The sequence below is a fragment of the Perognathus longimembris genome, chromosome 6 (genome assembly GCF_023159225.1).
Source record: "Perognathus longimembris pacificus isolate PPM17 chromosome 6, ASM2315922v1, whole genome shotgun sequence".
Taxonomy (NCBI): domain Eukaryota; kingdom Metazoa; phylum Chordata; class Mammalia; order Rodentia; family Heteromyidae; genus Perognathus; species Perognathus longimembris.
In genome coordinates, this window is record NC_063166.1 from 18,600,609 (window position 1) to 18,618,861 (window position 18,253).

The window sequence follows — 18,253 nt, forward strand, 5'->3', positions numbered from 1 at the left end:
AATGTGTGTGGGTGTGTGTCCAAAAGGCAGAGTGTAGGCTCCCCCCTCCATCCCCCCCTCCAGCTTTTTGAGCAACTCGGGCCATTGGAATGCACAAGGAAAGCTGCATTCGTATGCCTGGCCAATAAATCAGTAAGGCCTGCAATACAATGACGGTCAGCTGCTTGGTAGTTTTCCTTAGAGTAGGAAGTGTTGACTCTTGGGAGGAAGAAGATTGGGATAGAAGTAGAAAACAAAATGGCGGAAAGCATTCTGGTAGAATGGCTTCTGGCAAAGGAAGCCCAAATGGTAGTTGCATGGTATTGCCCTGAGCCCTCCAGTTCAGGCTGTGGAAGAGCTAGTATGTCAGTAATATGTGAGCAGATTAAAACATCCAAATAATGAACTATGGGTACAATCCCACCTCCCCACATTTATTCCTGGGAGGTCACCCCTGCCATAATTTTTGAGGAGCCATAATGAACACTTCTTAGTGTGACAGCAATCACCAGACTACTAAGAAAACATTCAGCTTGGGCAGTTGTGCAAATGCCAACCAACCACAGAGCAGGGAGGCCTCAAAGACAGGCCACAACCACCCCTGGCCCACTGACATTGCTAATTGCATGGCCAGTACCATGAGCACTGTCACAAGCAGACAGAGCTTTTAGAAGCACAAGGTCAGAACTATTTTCTCTGATGATTGTCATTTTGTTACCTGATTGCTTTTCTTACCTTACTAACATGGATCTATTATATACCCTTCTCCCATTCAAATATTGCTTCTTCATATATCAAGTTCCTGGTAATTTAGAAAAGGGCAACAATCTTCAAAGAGAATTTTCCTCTTTACTCAATACCTGATCAGGCTTCTGTTGTAATTGCACAGTAAACAGGCGAAGATGGTAATCTCAAACTAATTTGCAGGGGTTTTTTTGTTTTTTTTTTTTTAAGTACTTGGACTTTTATTAGAATTAGTATGTCAAGCTTTGGATTTGTAAAAGCCAGCTACTTAAGCTTTCTTTCAGAAGTATTCTTTTAAAGGCTAAATGCCCAAGGATTATTAGTGAAGATAGGTTCAATTTGGCTTATATATCAGTAAGTCCTTTTAAGTGGCTTGTTTAGGTTCTACTTGTTAGTAAAAGCTGTTCTTCAATGAGTTGTGTGGAAAGCATGCAAACTGGTGCCTTGCTGCCATCTACTGATGCTAGATGGTAACAGCAGTTTCTTTTACAAGACCAGATCTTTGAGCTTTAACAATCATGGTATCCTTACGTCAGGTGGGAAGCACATTTGTTCGTTTAAGAGTTTCACAATTAGGATTTGGGGTCTATAGCTCAATGGTAGAGCACTTACTTAGTATGTATAAGAGCCTGGATTCAAACCCCAGCATTGCAAAAAAAATTTTTTTACAAAATCTCATAACTTAATAGGACTGCTCATAGATGGTAAAATTAATTGTGTGAAATTCTCACTATCTTTACATGGGTAAAATTATTCAATATAAAAACCGTCTCTTGGGGGAGGGGGAAGAGGGGAATGAGGTAGGAGGATACAAGAAATGTATCCAATGCCTAACGTATGAAACTGTAACCTCTCTGTACATCAGTTTGACAATAAAAATTTAAAAAAAAAAAACAAAAAACATTTCTTGAAGGTTACAAATAGCGTTTTGAAAAGGCTGAGGAGCCAAGATATTTAGTTCATTGTCTTTGCAAGTGAAGGAATAGGCTCAAAGAGCTGTTCTTGTGCCAGAGAATCAAAATTATTTCCTCTTAGGCTGCATGTATGACATTATTGATTAATCAAGGAGATTGCATACCTTCTTGGGTTTCTACTGCCACATTTTCAAAGTAGTGCCTTGTTGTTTTTAAAACATTGAAAAAGGGGCTGGGGATATAGCCTAGTGGCAAGAGTGCCTGCCTCGGATACATGAGGCCCTAGGTTCGGTTCCCCAGCACCACATATACAGAAAATGGCCAGAAGCGGCGCTGTGGCTCAAGTGGCGGAGTGCTAGCCTTGAGCAAAAAAGGAAGTCAGGGACAGTGCTCAGGCCCTGAGTCCAAGGCCCAGGACTGGCCAAAAAAAAAAAAAAAAAAAAAAAGGAAACATTGAAAAATATACCCCAATACTGAACTCTTATATCCCTGTTCCGGCCAGGGATAAACTTTGTTTAAATGGTTATAAGCATCCAATCAGCATTTTATGTGTGTTTCTGTTGCCTGCCAGTGTGTTAGGATCTTATATATTTTTCTTTTTTCCTTTTTTTTAATCACAAAATAATTAGATGATCTTTTCTTTAAAAAATGGAACTAAAAAGTGCAACTTAAGGTCAAAAATTAGCTTTCTCTACTAGAGATAGTTATTTTTAACAGTTGGGCATATATTCCTAGAGTTATTCCTATGGATATGTTGATATATAGTTGAGGTCATGCTGTCTTTATTGTGCTTACAATTCCATTACATTCGTGCCAATTCTGAGACTGGAACTAAGGTCTAGGTGCTGTCCCTGAGCTTTTTGTGCTCAAGGCTGGATGGACTTCCCTTCTACTGCTTTAGCTACAGCCTTATTTCTCTGGCTTTTTGGTGCTTAATTGGAGATAAGAGTCTCACAGATTTTCCCGCCCGCAATCCTCAGATCTCAGCCCCCTGAACAGCTTGGCTTACAAGCATGAGTCACTATCATCCAGCTATACTGAATGTTTAATTGGAGTTTTAATCATGAAATACTTGCTTTTTATCAGAAAGTTAAATGACAAAGATTTTTGCCCTTGTTTGTATTTTATTAGTTTCGAATAGGGTCTCACTTTTTGTCTGGGCAAGCCTAGATTATGATCCACCTATTTATATTTCCAGATTTAGCTGAGATGACATGTTTATGCCACTATGCCTAGCTTTTTCTTCTGAGATGAGGTCTTGAAAACTTATTTTTGCCCAGGTTGCCCTCAAACCATGATCTGCTTGACCTCTCCACGCCAAATAACTAGGATTGTAAATGTGAACCATTATGCCATTTTTTCCTTATTACAAAAGTACTTTAATTCCTTGATTAAAGTTTTGTGGTCCCTATAAATGTAGAGGGCTTCCCTTATAATTGTTATAGAAACTAGCCACTAGAGCAGCAAATAGCTGGTTGAAGTGAACCTTGACTTTCCTCTAAGCTTCTGGGAGCTGACTACTTGCATTCCTGATACACCTGGTTCTTCCTTCCCACACCATTCATTACTCATTCTTCATGTATAGAAAGCATTTAAAAAATGCTAACAGCCAGACATAGTGGTACATGCCTGTAATTCTAGCACTCAGGAAGCCAAGACCGGAGGATCAGGAGTTCTAAGTTAGCCCCTTTTGTTGTTTTTTATTTTTATGCCAGAATTGGGACTTGAATTCAGGGCCTTGTACTACATTGGCTTTTTCCACTCAAGGCTGGTACACTACCAATTGAGCCACAGCACTTTTACTGGTTAAATGGAGATAAAAGTCTCACAGACTTTCCTGCCAGGGCTGGTTTTAAACCACAAGTCTCCTGAGTAGCTAGGGATTCTAGAAATGAGCAACTGACTCCTGGCTTTGATTTTTATTTTCTTAGTCACTACTATTGTGTCAATGAGAATCAATTTCCAGCAGTTTCACTGCCCGCCAATGGAGGCATTACCATGCTGGAGAAATGCTATTGAGTGTATTGAGGAGAGGCAACAGGAACAACTGTATAGAATCTTAACTTCGGGGTGCTTAGAAATCATACATTTGGGGACAGAAACAACAGCAGAGACTAGCTCATTTTCCTGGAAATATGTTAGTAAATGAATGAATGCATCATTCTGGTCATGAAATTTGCCTGTAGTACATCGAGCTCAAGCCCCCAGCCTCCCCTGCCCAGAAACGCTCCCCCCAGCAAGGAGTGTAGCTTTTTAGCCTTGATAGGTAGAATGCCCCCAAAAAGCTGTTATCCACAGATGATCCCCCCTCCCAAAGAATGATATCTGAAGTTTCTCCAAGGTTTAGTTGGGTTATTTTAATGTGCTAATTTAGGTCTCGAAAGAGGGGGTAATGTGTTCTGTACTTCTAACTGAATTGCTTGTTTACAGGGCTGGCTGGCTTTGCTCGCCTCTGTCCTGGAGATCAATATGAAGTAAGTTATGCCTTGGTCTGGGTGTTGAGCTTGAGGACTTAAAGGGCAGTGGTGCTTATTTTGCCCAAGTTGCATTTGCTTTCTAAGTCATTTTAAGCCAAAGGTTGGCGATGTTGGTACAAGATTTCCCATATACTCTTCCAATACTATCACCACTTTGTAAATATTAGACTGCATCTGCTGGATTATTATTGTGACTGTCATAGAATTATTATCCTGCTGAGCCATTTCACAGTAAGATGTAGACATTCTGATCTCTTAACTCTTAAGTTCTTCTGCCAAGCTTCGAAGGGCAGTCTTTTAAATGAGCATGGCACAGTTCTCAACACCAGCCAGTTTAACCCTGGCACGTTGGCTGATTCACCATCTAGATTCACATTTTGACATGTGACCCCAAACTGTCCTTTGTGATGGTTCTTCTTTCTGATCCACAAACTGAATCCAGAATCATGACTGGTCCTAAATCCCATGCCTGAAGAATAGCACAGGGGTCTGTATTAAAAAGTGTATTCAAAATAAAAAGGCCTTTCATTTCTTCCCTTGGTGATTTCATCCATCTCCTCTCATAATCATTAAGACCATCTGGACAGTACACCCTCTCCCCAGTGTATGTAGGTTCAAAGTCCTTGTCTAGCTGTCTCTCTTACCCAGGGAAGAGATGTCTTTATGTCCTGCTGCTGACTGCTAAATAACTTTTAGTGATGGTCTCTCATTTCTAAGGGAGCTGGGGCCTGTGGAGAATGAGTCCCCATCAATGGCTGTTCTGTTGGGGTAGAACTAACTACAGAAAGCATTGCTCACAAATGTGCAGAAGGGCACTATGTGGTGGCCTTTCTTTCTGTTGGAGAATCTCGCCACACCCTCTATGTTACTCCCATCAAAAAGTCACTTCCCCACCATCAGCTCCTCTTAAGAGCCCAGACTCAGGGAATGGAGAATGAGGGTCCTTGGGAGGGGAGATGGGACACCGTGTAGAACTTGAGAGCCCTCTGATGTCTTCACCCCAGATTTTCATGAAATATGGTCGGCAGAGGTGGAAACTGAAAGGCAAAATCGAAGTCAATGGCAAACAGAGCTGGGATGGAGAAGAAACCGTCTTCCTGCCCTTGGTGGTTGGCTTCATTTCTATCAAGGTACGGTATTGTCTGGGTGTTAGGAATGGATGATTATGGGTGGGGACCTTTTCCCCCATAACTCTGCCACTGCTGGGCTTTTGAAATATCCTCCTTTGATTTCAGATGTGTTTCTAAAAGAATTAAAGCGGGGGTGGGGGGTGGAGAAAAGGATACAACATCCCCTTTTTCTCTTCTTGCTCCCTCTACAGGTCACAGAGCTCAAGGGACTAGCAACGCACATCCTGGTAGGCAGTGTAACCTGTGAGACCAAAGAGCTGTTTGCAGCCCGCCCTCAGGTGGTGGCTGTGGACATCAACGACCTGGGCACCATCAAACTGAATCTGGAAATCACCTGGTAGTAAGTTGCCCTGTTCAAGTTCATCAGGTGCAAGCACATGCGATTGGCTAGTGCTATGCAGAGCTGGTGTATGAATGAACCATCAATATAAGCAGAGAGCCAATCAGATCAGTGGCCTCAGGGGACCCTCTGCCTCAGAATCTCAGGCCCTGGAGTCTATTAAGACAGTCTCCCCAGGTGACGTGAGCAACTGTTGAAGTTGGAGAAGCCTGGTTTATATTACTACTCTGCTGTTCGACTTCCTGCTTTTAAATAGTTTATTTTCCATTCCTCTCATTCTGTCTACATTTAACTACTTCTGAAGCAAGGTATCAGCATTTCAATCTGTAATCCTAGCTAATCAGGAGGCTAAGAGCTGAAGGACCACAATTCATAGATCAACCTGACAGAAATATTTGCTAGATTCCATCTTCAAAATAACCAGCAAAAAGCAGGGTGGCAAGTGTGGTTCAAGTGGTAGAGTACTAGCCTGGCAAGTGTGAAGTCCTGAGTTCTGCCAAAAAAAAAAAAGAAAAAATATGTTCCTCAAGTAAACCAATGTGAATGAAAATAACTGACCAATAATGAGATACCCTTTCTTCAGAAAGATTCCAGTTCTCAGGATGGTGTTTTCATTACCTGCCACTTACCTCATATACTTCCCATAAAATGTCAGATCAGACATTTTATATAGTTCCTATATACCCATTTATTAAAATAAAGGATATACAAAGGGCAAAGGAAACTGGGCACTGGTGGCTCCTGCCTATAATCCTAGATACTCAGGAAGCTGAGATATGAGGATTGTGGTTTGAAGCCATCCTGGGCAGACACATCCCTGAGACTTTCATCTCCAATAAACCAGAAAAAAAGGTACATGGCTCAAGTGGTAGATCACCAGCCTTGAGCAGAAAAAAAGCCCAACTCTAGAGCATAGGGCCCTGAGTTCAAGCCCCAGTGACCAGCACATTCAGCATATACAAGATCTCCCAAAGGGTAAATGATAGCTTTTGTAGAAACTCAAAAGTAGTTTTCCAAAGTCATCCCATAAGAAAAATCATGAAAATCTGCCAACCGTAGTAGCTTACAAGACTTGATATTGTAGCCCTGGTGTCTTACTAAATAAATATGATGAACTAGGCCTCCTTTAGAGAGCAGAGCCGGATGTGGGAGCATCAAAGGCCTCATCTTTTATTGAGATGATGTCAGCACTCTTGCTTCCTCATAATCTCTAGGCATCCACATTACCAATGCAAAGTCATTCTTGCTAGATGAATGAAATGTCAGGATAATAAGTAACATCATAAGGCCAAGTGCAGTGATTCATATCTATAATCCTAGCTAGGGAAGTTGAGATTGGCTTATGGCCCAAGGCTAGCCCAGGAAAAATATTAATAAGAATTCATCTCATTCAATAAACTAGACATGGCATGTACCTGGGATCCCAGCTGTGCAAGAGTCCTAGGTAAGATCTTGATCTGAGGCCAGTCCAGGCTAAAAAAAAAAGTGAGAGTCTACCTGAAGAACAACTAAAGCTAAAGGGTAGAGAGTCTGCCCTGACAAGTTTGAGGCCCTGACTTCAGTCCCTAGTGCTTCTCCCCCCCAAATTATTATTATTATTAGCATCATTGTAGACAGTCTCAATCATACAGGAGGCTCTACCAACTGAAATCAGTGTCATACACTTTTTTTTAACATTTTCTTTAGAACTTAACAATCATCTGCTTATCACCCTAAAAGCTCAAAAAGTTACTAGGCACCAATGGCTCACATTTGTAATCCTAGCTACTCAGGAGGTTGAGATCTGAGGATCATAGTTTGAAACCAGGGCAGGAAAGTCCATGGAGACTCTTTATCAACAATTAATCACCCGAAAACCTAAAGTGGGACTGTGGTGTAAAGTGGTAGAGTGCTAGCCTTGAGCAATTAGGCCCTAAGTTCATGTCCCAGGACCATACCTTTGTTGGAGCAAGCACGAATATGTTAAGTTTCTAATACTCACGGGGAAAAACAACAGATACATCCACACATATGGATAAATTGTGCTTAAAGTAGGTATAGATGTTGTCTTCTGTTCATCTTTTTCTTTTCTAGTAAAAACAATATAGTACCAACCAAACAGCACCCTTTTCAGTTGTTTGGGTTGACTGTAATGTAAGGAGATGGATTCTTGGCTTGCATTCTCGTGCTTATAAACGGTTTTAACAGACCTGCCTACCTGAAGACCTATTATTTTGCAGTCCCTTTGACGTGGAGGACACCACGCCTTCCTCAGGCACTGGGAACAAGACAGCTGCTCTCCAAAGGCGGATGTCCATGTACAGCCAGGGCACCCCGGAAACGCCCACCTTCAAAGATCACTCTTTCTTTGTAAGTTCAGTGTGACCCCTGCAGTCACCATGTTAAGGCTGAGCCATGGCTCACACCCAGTGTTTGAAATGCCTGCCAGCTGAGTTGGGAATTCTCAAAAATTCCTAACCATCTGATGTATAAACTCACCCTAACCCGGGGGTGTCTAAAGGAAACCACATTCCGAGCTGTAGTTGGCCCCGTGCACTGGGGCCACGAGCCTCCTCTGTCTTTCCTCCTTCCCTCACCCCTGCTTTACCTATGGCTGGATCATGGCATGTAGACTTTTCTGAATGTTCTCCAAGATGAGTCTTTTGACGCAATAGATCTAAATAATGGCTGCCTTGTTGTCCATCAGAAAGGCTTGCTAATGAAACCTGGTAACCTGGTACTTTCCACTAACCCCCCCCATCTTGCCTTGACTTCTGAAGAGATGGTTACTTCCTTCACCAGACAGGCCTGTGCGGCTGTCTGTCTTGAGTGCCTTGCGAGACACTTTCTTTGCCAAGCTGCATCGCAGCCGCTCTGTCAGTGACCTGCCCTCCCTCAGCCTGAACCCCAAGGCCCTGCTAGAGTTCTATGTGAGTGTGGCCTGCCTGGGTGTGATGTGCTCCACTTCCGAGGGGGAGGTGGGGTGGGGTGGGGGGGCTGTGCATGGACCCTTCAGCATGTCCTTGTGTTGTCTCTTTGTCATGCTCACTGGGTAACAGTGACAGCTGTACTGTCCTCGGGGTGGGGAAACTTGGCCTTGCATGCAACTTTGTTGTTCTTCATGTCCCATCATCCCTATTTTTGTGCTGTGATTTTTTTTCCCCTCTTTTCACTGTGGCAGGCGTATTTGTGGTAATAAGATTCTCATATAAAACACTTAGATTAATTTACAGCAGCAGTAATTATTTTTTAAGCTAGCTGTTTAAGAGAACAAATGGAATAACTAGGTTACTGGGTAAGCAGACTCCATGTTGACAATGAGATATGGAGCTTTTAAGAGGAGACACCATGAAAAATGACAAAAAAAATTTTTTTTAAAGATTCTCATTTAAAAAGCAACAACAACAGTTATTGTTAAGATCACAGGGGTTGTTATTTCAGAAGGTAACTGGCTTACCATTAAGCCCAGATGTCCCCAAACTGACATTCAGAAAGATTTTAACTCAATTTTTATCTTTTAAAGAAGTTGTCAGTCTTTATCACACCAGTTGTTAATTCGGTAATGCTTTTGTCAAATCCTTTCATTCATGGAAATACAATACATTATCTACTTTGTATGCATTGTAACTTGTGTCACAAGAGAATTACACCCATGTACACATACATATATGGAATTTTCTGCTCTTCACAAATATTTTAAAAGTCATATATATTTAAAAGTCACAAATATTTAAAAGTCATCTTTAGCCAGGCACCGTAGTTCATGCCTATAATCCTATCTACTTAGGAGGTTGAGATCTGAGGATTGCAGTTTGAAGCCAGCTCAGGTGAAAAAGTCCATGTGAGTTTTATCTCCAGTTAAGTACCAAAAAGTAGAGTTGTGGCTTGAGTGGTAGAGCACTAGCTTTGAGCACAAAAGCTCAGGCATTGTATCTAATGCCTAAGTTCAAGCCCCAATACCAGTACAAACAAACAACCACTAGCTTGATACTGTTTATAATCAGTCCTGATATCTGTATGGAATTGGTTCCAGAACCTTTTCAGATCCCAGAGTTTTACTGATGCTCAAGTCCCTTGTGTAAAATGGCACAGTAATTTTACATATATAATCCAAGAACATCCTCCTGTGTAGTTGGAACCTCTAAACTACTTAAAATACCTGACATACAATAAACACTGTTACTAGTTATTATACTACATTGTTTAAGGAATAATGACAAGAAGAAAATCTGTACATGTTTGGTACAGACTGATTCCTCCATATTTTTATCCATGGTTAGTTAAATTTGCAGATGTAGAACCTACAACATAAAGGGTTGACTGTACTTCAAAAATGCAATCTGAGCCGGGTGCCAGTGGCTCACGCCTGTAATCTTATTTAGGAGGCTGAGATATGAGGATCACAGTTCGAAGCCAGCTGGGGCAGGGAAATCTGTGAGACTCTTAATTCCAATTAAATTACAGAAAAAGCTAGAAGTGGTGTTGTGGCTCAGGTGGTAGATTGCTAGCCTTGAGCAAAAGGAGCTCAGGGACAGCACCTAGGCCTAGAGTTAAAGCACTAGGACCAGCAAAACAAACAATATAATATGGTCTGAATGCCAATGCCTTCTACCTATAATCCTAGCTTCTGAGGATGCTAAGACCTGAGAATGGAGTTTCAAAGCCTGACTGGGCAGAAAATTCTAGGAGAGGGGCTGGGGATATGGCCTAGTGGTAAAAGTGCTTGCCTCCCATACATGAAGCCCCGGGTTCAATTCCCCAGCACCACATATATGGAAAAAGCCAGAAGTGGCGCTGTGGCTCAAGTGGCAGAGTGCTAGCCTTGAGCAAAAAGAAGCCAGGAACAGTGCTCAGGCCCTGAGTTCAAGCCCCACGACTGGCAAAAAAGAAAGAAAAGAAAAGTCTAGGAGACTATATATCCAATTAACAAGCAAAAAACCAGTCTGGAGACATGGTTTATGTGGCCAAGTGCCAGCCCTAGCTAAGCAAATAAGCCACACAAGCCTGAGGTCCTAAGTTCAAGTCCTATTTACCAACTTACAAAACAAAACAAAACTGTAATACAGGAAAAATTAGCAATTTGTGAAAAGGTTAATTTCAAATAAACAGAAAATATTTCCATAGAGCAATATTTGTCACTTAGACACTACATATATATAGACTACAATGAAAGGAAAAGCTAAGTTAGAAATTGCAGCATCGGCATAAACAAATTATCTTGGTTACCTGGATATTTCTTTTCTTTTCTTTTTTGCTATGCATTAAACCCAGTCTGGAACATGCTAGGCAAGCACTCTACCAACCAACCTACATTCCCAGCCTGGTTCCCTGGACATTTCTTAACCTTTCTCTCTTTAGAGTTCTGCTTCCTGAAGAATAGAGTATCCTTGAGACAAAGCCTATGTTTCTAGACATTTCTGAGATCTCTTGAGTTTGCCTTCTGGGAGATGGATGTTCCAAAATGATTAGCCTTTTTTCTACCATTTTTAGAGAAACTACACAAATGTATTGCTGAGCTTGAATTATTTGTGGCATGGATATTAAACTGATGATACCTTTTCAAGAACTTCCAATTTATGGGAAGAGATTTTTCAAAAGATAATTTTTGGTGAGGGGAGTTGAAGCAGAACCAAGTCTCACATCTTGGGAACAATATAACCTGAATATAGGAAAGTGTTTCTTTAAGATAGATGGAAAAAAAAAAGAGAAGGAAGGAAGGAAGGAAGGAAGGAAGGAAAAAGAAAAGATAAGAAAAGAAAGAAGGAAGGAAAAACTATGTCTGCTAAATACTGTGAGAACCTGGAATTTAGTAAACAAATAATATCCCCAACCCTTCTATTTGGGAAAATATCAAACCTATACACTTCCATCTAGGTTTAACAATGAAAACAGAGTTTTTAATGAGTTATTTGAATTTTATTTAACACCTACATACATACACACACATACATTTCAGTAAACAAAAAATGCTTCCATGATTGTTATGGGTGTTTTGTTTTGTTTTTACATTTTAACTACCTTCCATTTAGCCTGAAAATAAGCCATGCCAAATGTATCCTTTGTATTGCAAATAATAATAAAGTGCCTTAAATCCACAGTCAAATCTACCTGATGACATCTTTGAAAATGGAAAGGCCTCTGAGGAGAAAATGCCCCTGTCTCTCAGCTTCAGTGACTTACCCAATGGCGACTGCAACCTCATCTCTAACTCAGCCGCCTCTCCCTCCAGCTCATGCTCAGCAAACCCAGAAATCACCATCACCCCTGCAGAGCTTCCCCCCAGCAGCCTGTCCTCCCAGAACGAGGGTCTGGAAGACAACAGCTCAGCATCTTCCAGAAACTCCTTGGGAGAAGACCAAGAACCAAAGTGCCACCCAAAGGGAGATACAGAGGAATCCAGAAAGCCCACCTTAGCCAAAGGTGCTGGTGCCCAGCGCCTGTTCATGGAGAATGACGTGGCCCAGGCCCTCCTGCAGGAGTCAGATGAGGCTTCAGAACTCAAGCCCGTGGAATTGGACACTTTTGAAGGGAACATCACGAAGCAGCTGGTCAAGAGGCTCACGTCGGCTGAGGTGCCTGTGGCTGTGGAGAAGCTGCCCTTCGAGGGCTCTGTCAGTGGGGAATCGGAAGGCTGTAGATCCTTCCTGGATGGCAGCTTAGAAGATGCCTTTAATGGGCTTTTCCTGGCCCTGGAACCACATAAAGAGCAGTACAAAGAGTTTCAGGATCTCAACCAAGAAGTCATGCACTTGGATGATATTCTAAAAGTAAGTACCCATTCAGAGAAATGGAATTCCATTTGGAGAGCAGAATCCTAAACCAACTTTTTATTTAAGACAGTATATGGGTTATGTTTGTTTGGGTTGTTATTTGTTTGTTTTCTAAAACCTGTCCAGTCACAGGATTAATAATCATTTAAATGGCAGTGAGTTTTGATGCCAATTAAATGAGTATATATGTGTGTATGTATTTATTTTCCTGGCAACAGATTAACTTAACTGATTACAAGTTGGCATTAGGAGCTCCAGTGAATGTGTGACTTGTCTAGTTCCAGAGTTAATTGTACTGATCCCAAATGTGAAATGTTGGGGCCTTGATCATCATTGCATCACCAATGTTACTAAGTAGGGTTCATCTGAGATGAGAAGGGAACAGGAAGACACTTCCCTGAGTAGGAAGTCAGCCAGCCACAGTACTTGGGATCTGCAAGCCCCAGGCATGCCTTATGCTCACAGCTGCTGGCTGGAAGAGCCTTCTCCTCCTACACTTGGCTCAGATCATCATTAGGATCTCAGCTTACCGTTGCTCATCCTCTAGATTCTACCAGAGAGATTTTCCTCAATCCATGGTGATCCCACAGGCTAGAAATGGGAAGGTCGGGGAGAGAGGAATCATTTCTTCTGAGGAGGTCCTAATAATGAGATCACTACTGCTACATTAAAATGTATTTGTTTCCACTTAGCCTAGTTAAACATTTTGGGGGGTGATGTTAGGGTTTGAACTGAGGGCCTGACACTCTACCACCTGAACTAGGCCTCTAACCCTTTTTCCTTTAGTTACTTTTCTGTTAAGAGTCTTCTGTTTTGCCCAGGGCTGGCCTCAGACTGTGATCCTCTTATCTATGGCCTCCTATGTAGCTATAATTACATATGTGTACACTGGCTTATTTGTTGAGATAGGTTCTTATTACCTTTTGCCAGTCCTGGCCTTGAAGTGCCTGATTTCCACTTCTCAAGTAGCTGGGATTTCAGGCATGCTTGCCATACTTGGTCTTTTTGTTTTGTTTTGTTTTTAATACTGCACAGAAACAGGGGCTGGGAATATGGCCTAATGGTAAAGTGCTCACCTCGTATACCTGAAGCCCTGGGTTCAATTCCTCAGCACCACATACATAGAAAAAAGCCAGAAGTGGCGCTGTGGCTCAAGAGGTAGAGTGCTAGCCTTGAGCAAAAAGAAGCCAGGGACAGTGCTCAGGTCCTGAGTCCACGCCCCAGGACTGGCAACAAAAACAAAACAAACAAAAATACTGCACAGAAACAGCTTGGAATTTTGTCTGGAATTATACTGCCATTTCTTGTATCATTTGCTTTCCCATTCTGATACATAAGGTCATACAGAAGAGAACTTGTATTCTTTTCCATAGAGACCCATTGTATAAAATAGGCTTGGGAGTGTGGTTGCTGTGGTAAGCTGCAAACCAGCCCAGAGGAGGCTACATTGCTTTGCAGGACAGTTTTAAGATGGTATCAGGAGCTATTTATTATTTCCTCCATCTTTAAGCATCTCTCTCTCTTCAATTGTGCTGACCTTCTTATGGAGAGAATTTGTGACCAAAGTAGATGACAGTTTAGCTTCTGACTCTCATGTCCTTGACTAACTTTCTTTTTCCTGATCCTGGGGCTTCAACTTGGGGCCTGGGTGCTGTCCCTGAACTTTTCTACTCACGACTAGAACACTACCACTTGAGCCCCAGCTCCACTTCTTGCCTTTTAGTGGTTAACCCATGAGATAAGAATCTCATGGACTTTCCTGCCTGGGCTGGATTTGAGCTATGATCCTCAGATCTTAGCCTCCTAGAATTACAGCTAGAATTCCAGGCATAATCCACTGGCACCTGGCTTTCTGACTGCTTTTGACAGATTAGCTCTACCATAAATATAGTCTCTGAAAAGCAGGAAAGGGAACCTGGAATCTGCTTTTATTATAATACTTGGGTTTTGAACCCAGAGCACTCAAAAACATAAGCTACACTTCCAGTCCTTTTGCTTTTAGCTGGTTTTTCAGAAAGGGTCTCATGCCTTTGTCAGGGCCAGCCTTAGATTATGATCCTCATATCTCTGCCTCCTGAGTAGCTAGGATTACAGTGTGGGTCACCATATCGTGTCTTCCCGATCATCTTTTCTGCACAGCTGACCAACAGTGCTTTATGAGCAAAGGTAATTTCAAAGAACTAAGACACGTATTGGTTCCTCTTAAACTAGATGCCTTTACGAAAGTCAGAGAGAGAGAGAGAGAGAGAGAGAGAGACAGACAGACAGACAGACAGACAGACAGACAGACAGATAGAAAGGATTTCATCTCTAGCACTGTGTACATCAGATGGAGGGGGAAGGAAAAGGGAAAGAAAGAGACAGAGATAGAGATAGACAAAGAGAGCTCCAATTCTAGTTTAAGGTGTTGGTGCTGATAAATAGTCCACTCTACCAAGAAACACTGAGTATCTGATAGCTTTTATAAAATCTTGTGGTCACAGAGTATGATTTCCATCTATTGTTCCAAAATGCTTCCAAATCTTCAACCACCCTTTGGTTTGTGATAACCTATACTTAAACCTATCTATCCTGTTTAATATCAAACTGTGCAGATAGCCAGCTTAGGAAATATGACTCCATAAGAGGGTTTGAATCCAGACTGGTTTCCTCTCTCCTTGAGATTTAAAAATGTCATTAGGAATTTAATCCTGGGGCAGGTAGTTTCATATCCAGCCAGAATTCAAGCCTCAGCAGGACAAAGCTTTCTCTCTTTTTTTTTCCTCCTTCACATTCCTAGGGTGCTAAAACATCTTGAGGATCACAGACTGAGTGATACGGCTACTTGGACGGAGACCACTGAGTGTGAATGAAACCACTGTGATTTAAAAGACCAAAAGACATTTTCCCATGTGCTTCTGTGCCATCTTAGGAGTCAGAGACAGATCCCTGCAAGGCCCTTGCTGCCCTGTGCTAAGAAATCAGCAGAGGCGTGCCAGCTAGCTGGATGGAGGACATTTAACGCGTCTTACTAGCAGGACTTTCCTGTTCAGTCCACTCTCAAGCATCCTGGAAGTACTTCTCTTCAACTCTGTGCCCATAGCAACTGGCTTTGTGTGTTGAATGTTTCTGTTTATTTACTGCAACATAGACTTCTCCAGACCATAGAAGGACCTAATCCCCCCCATTTCGGGGCCTGGGCAGATGGTTCCTTCCAAAACTCCAGAAGTGGCTCTTCTTGTTATGTCTATACCATTCACTTGCTCCTCAGTAATCAAAGAAAAATGCATATTTTGCAAATGTAACATTGAGATGTAGGGCTTGTGACATAGGGGGCGTGGCCTAGGTGAACTTGAGCAGTTTTCTCTGTTTCAGTTTCATCTGTTTGGTTAGTCCTTTAGAAGTAGCTATGAAGAGATAGATAGCTCTGATCTCAGTACTGTCAAGATATTGTCCCTTGGCATTAGAGACTAGTTTAATAGTCAACAGTTACTCAGTGACTCAAATTTTGCCTGATGGATTATCTTAAATTATTTTTTCTCCTCCCTTCCCTTTCTTTCATTCTTTTTTTCTTCTTTTTGTCTCTCTCTCTCTCTCTCTCTCTCTCTCTCTCTCTCTCTCTCTCTCTCTCTTCTCTTTCTCTCTCTTTCTCTTTTTTGGCCAGTCCTAGGGCTTGAACTCAGAGTTCGGGCTCTGTCCCTGAGCTTCTTTTGCTTAAGTCTAGTTCTCTATCACTTGAGCCACAGCTCCACTTCTGGCTTGTTTGGGTAGTTTATTGGAGATAAGAGTCTCACAGACTCTCCCCCTGGTTCTGGCTTTAAACCATGATCCTCAGATCTCAGTCTCCTGAGTAGCTGGAACTCCAGGTGCACAGCCGTGGTGCCCAGCTTGCTGGTTGTGTTTTATTTGGAGATAAACAGTTCTATTTCCGAAGAATTTCTGGTTGTCATCCTTTATTTTAATTTTTTGTTATAAAAATTTCAAAAAGAAGCAAACATACCCATCCCCATCCTTTGTCATGCCGAGTGATTCCCCAATATCGACTCCTGGCCAATCTTGTGTCTGTTCTTCTACCTATGTACTTCCCCCTGAATTACTTTGGGAACAAATCCCAGATACTGTGCCATTTATCTGTGATTGTGTTTCTCCTTTTTTGAATATGAAGATTTTGAATAACAAATAATAATAAAGGCTTGGAAAAAAGAAAAGTATCACCTGGCCTACTGCCTTGTGTCCTGCTCCTCCTCTGGGTATGTTCACATGACCTGTCCTTGGTTCCCTCTGCCTTTGCAGTGCAAGCCCACAGGAAGCCACAGCAGGTCTTCCAGCTTAAGTCTGACGGTTGAAAGTGCATTAGAAAGCTTTGATTTCCTGAACACCTCTGATTTTGACGAGGAGGAAGATGCTGATGAGGTTTGTCACGTTGGAGGTGCTGACTCAGTGTTTTCAGACACTGAGACTGAGAAAAACAGGTAAGTCTGAAGTTACCATCTGCCTGTATTTCTTTTCCTTCAATTCAGTGCATCTTTGCATGAGATGATGCTCATCAGTGTACTTACCAAGCCAGGCTGACACCCTATGGGGTATATTTCCCTTAGAAAATAAATAGGGATAACTGACAACTCCACTAGACCTCTAGCAGGCTGGGTTGTAGAGATGGCTGTCACCGTCAGGTATTCTTGTGCAGCCAAACCCTGGGGTCCATTTTCAGGTGATATCAGGTGAATGAAACAAGCCCAATGAAACACACTCACACTTACTGTGAAGGAACACACCAACATGTTCCCCTAGAAAGGACTAGTTTCCTGCTACTTTTTACCCTTAGCATAAGAAAGGTGACCAATTGTTGTGCAAGTTGAGGAAGTTGTGATTGTCTAACCTTTACAGAGCTCTCAGTGGAAATGCTGTTTATTGTTCCTAAAGGAATGTCTTTTTCCACACTAAAATCTTGTTGAATACTCACACGCACATGCTTGCCCACTCTCTCTCTCTCTCTCTCTCTCACACACACACACACACACATACACACACATATGACAACTAGAATTTATCTCTTGAACAAGCTAGGAATAGAAGGAAATAAATTTTAGGAAAGAAATATTTAACTTACACTTCTACATTCAACATTACACCTCTTCTACCTTGATTGAATTCATGAAATACTTCTTTCCCCAAAATGTTTCTGTGTAGTTGTTAGATCAAGTTATTGTATACCAAGGTTAGGCATTCATGTAAGGTTTTTCTTCTTGCTATAAGCAGTATCCTAACAATAAAAATGTGGCTTTGGACATTTTACAGAACATTTATATTAAATATATCTAGTTCAATCAGTCTAGCTGTGCATAATCAAATGTATCAGGAAAAGAAGTGTGCACGTGTGTGTGTGTGTGTGTGTGTGTGTGTGTGTGTATTGACTACCGGGACACGAGTTGAGGGTTTTTCCCAGGTAGGCAAATGTGGAGTAAAGCCATCAGATTTGCTAAGCGTGCTCTTTTCATTGTGGACACATGGCGCAGCATGAGACTAGAAGTTTCTCCATCACTATTCCCTCTGAATCCAGGATACGCTGATTAACAACCCTGTTACTCCATCTTTAATGAGGTTGCTTGTCCCTCCCTTGTGAACATGCAGATTCACTTTTAAGAATTAAATTAGATGCTACCTACATTCTATTTTATTTGTGTGTCTGTGTGTGTGTTTACATGTCCATTATGATATGCCTTTAAACAGTACACAGACAGTGGGGTCCTGTCCTGAGAAACAGGACTTTGCTGTGCTCTAAATATTCAGTTTTCCACTTTTGTCCAGAGCATCTCTGTTCTTGGCAGCTTTCCTGTTTCCTTTCTTTCAAGCAACAATTGATCTGAGGCCAGAGAAAAAAGGCCTTGACAGATTATTTCTTAATGGTACTACTTTTGGGAAACCACAAATACAGGGGAGA

At 41.8% G+C, this 18,253-nt stretch overlaps 1 protein-coding gene across 7 annotated transcripts in view; it reads left to right on the forward strand.

Moving 5' to 3' along the window:
- Positions 1–18,253, forward strand: part of Ripor2 (RHO family interacting cell polarization regulator 2) — a 177,879-nt gene that overhangs the window by 140,966 nt on the left and 18,660 nt on the right. For 4 of the 7 annotated variants that reach the window (XM_048348366.1, XM_048348365.1, XM_048348368.1 and 1 more), the window contains exons 9-14: positions 4,068–4,111; positions 5,119–5,244; positions 5,436–5,584; positions 7,804–7,933; positions 11,662–12,330; positions 16,606–16,784. In XM_048348366.1, the coding sequence (XP_048204323.1) occupies positions 4,068–4,111; positions 5,119–5,244; positions 5,436–5,584; positions 7,804–7,933; positions 11,662–12,330; positions 16,606–16,784 (1,297 nt within the window). Of the gene's footprint in view, positions 1–4,067; positions 4,112–5,118; positions 5,245–5,435; positions 5,585–7,803; positions 7,934–8,343; positions 8,494–11,661; positions 12,341–15,112; positions 15,901–16,605; positions 16,785–18,253 lie in introns of those variants that run through there. The other 3 variants (XM_048348370.1, XM_048348371.1, XM_048348369.1) reach the window with 3 other exon arrangements.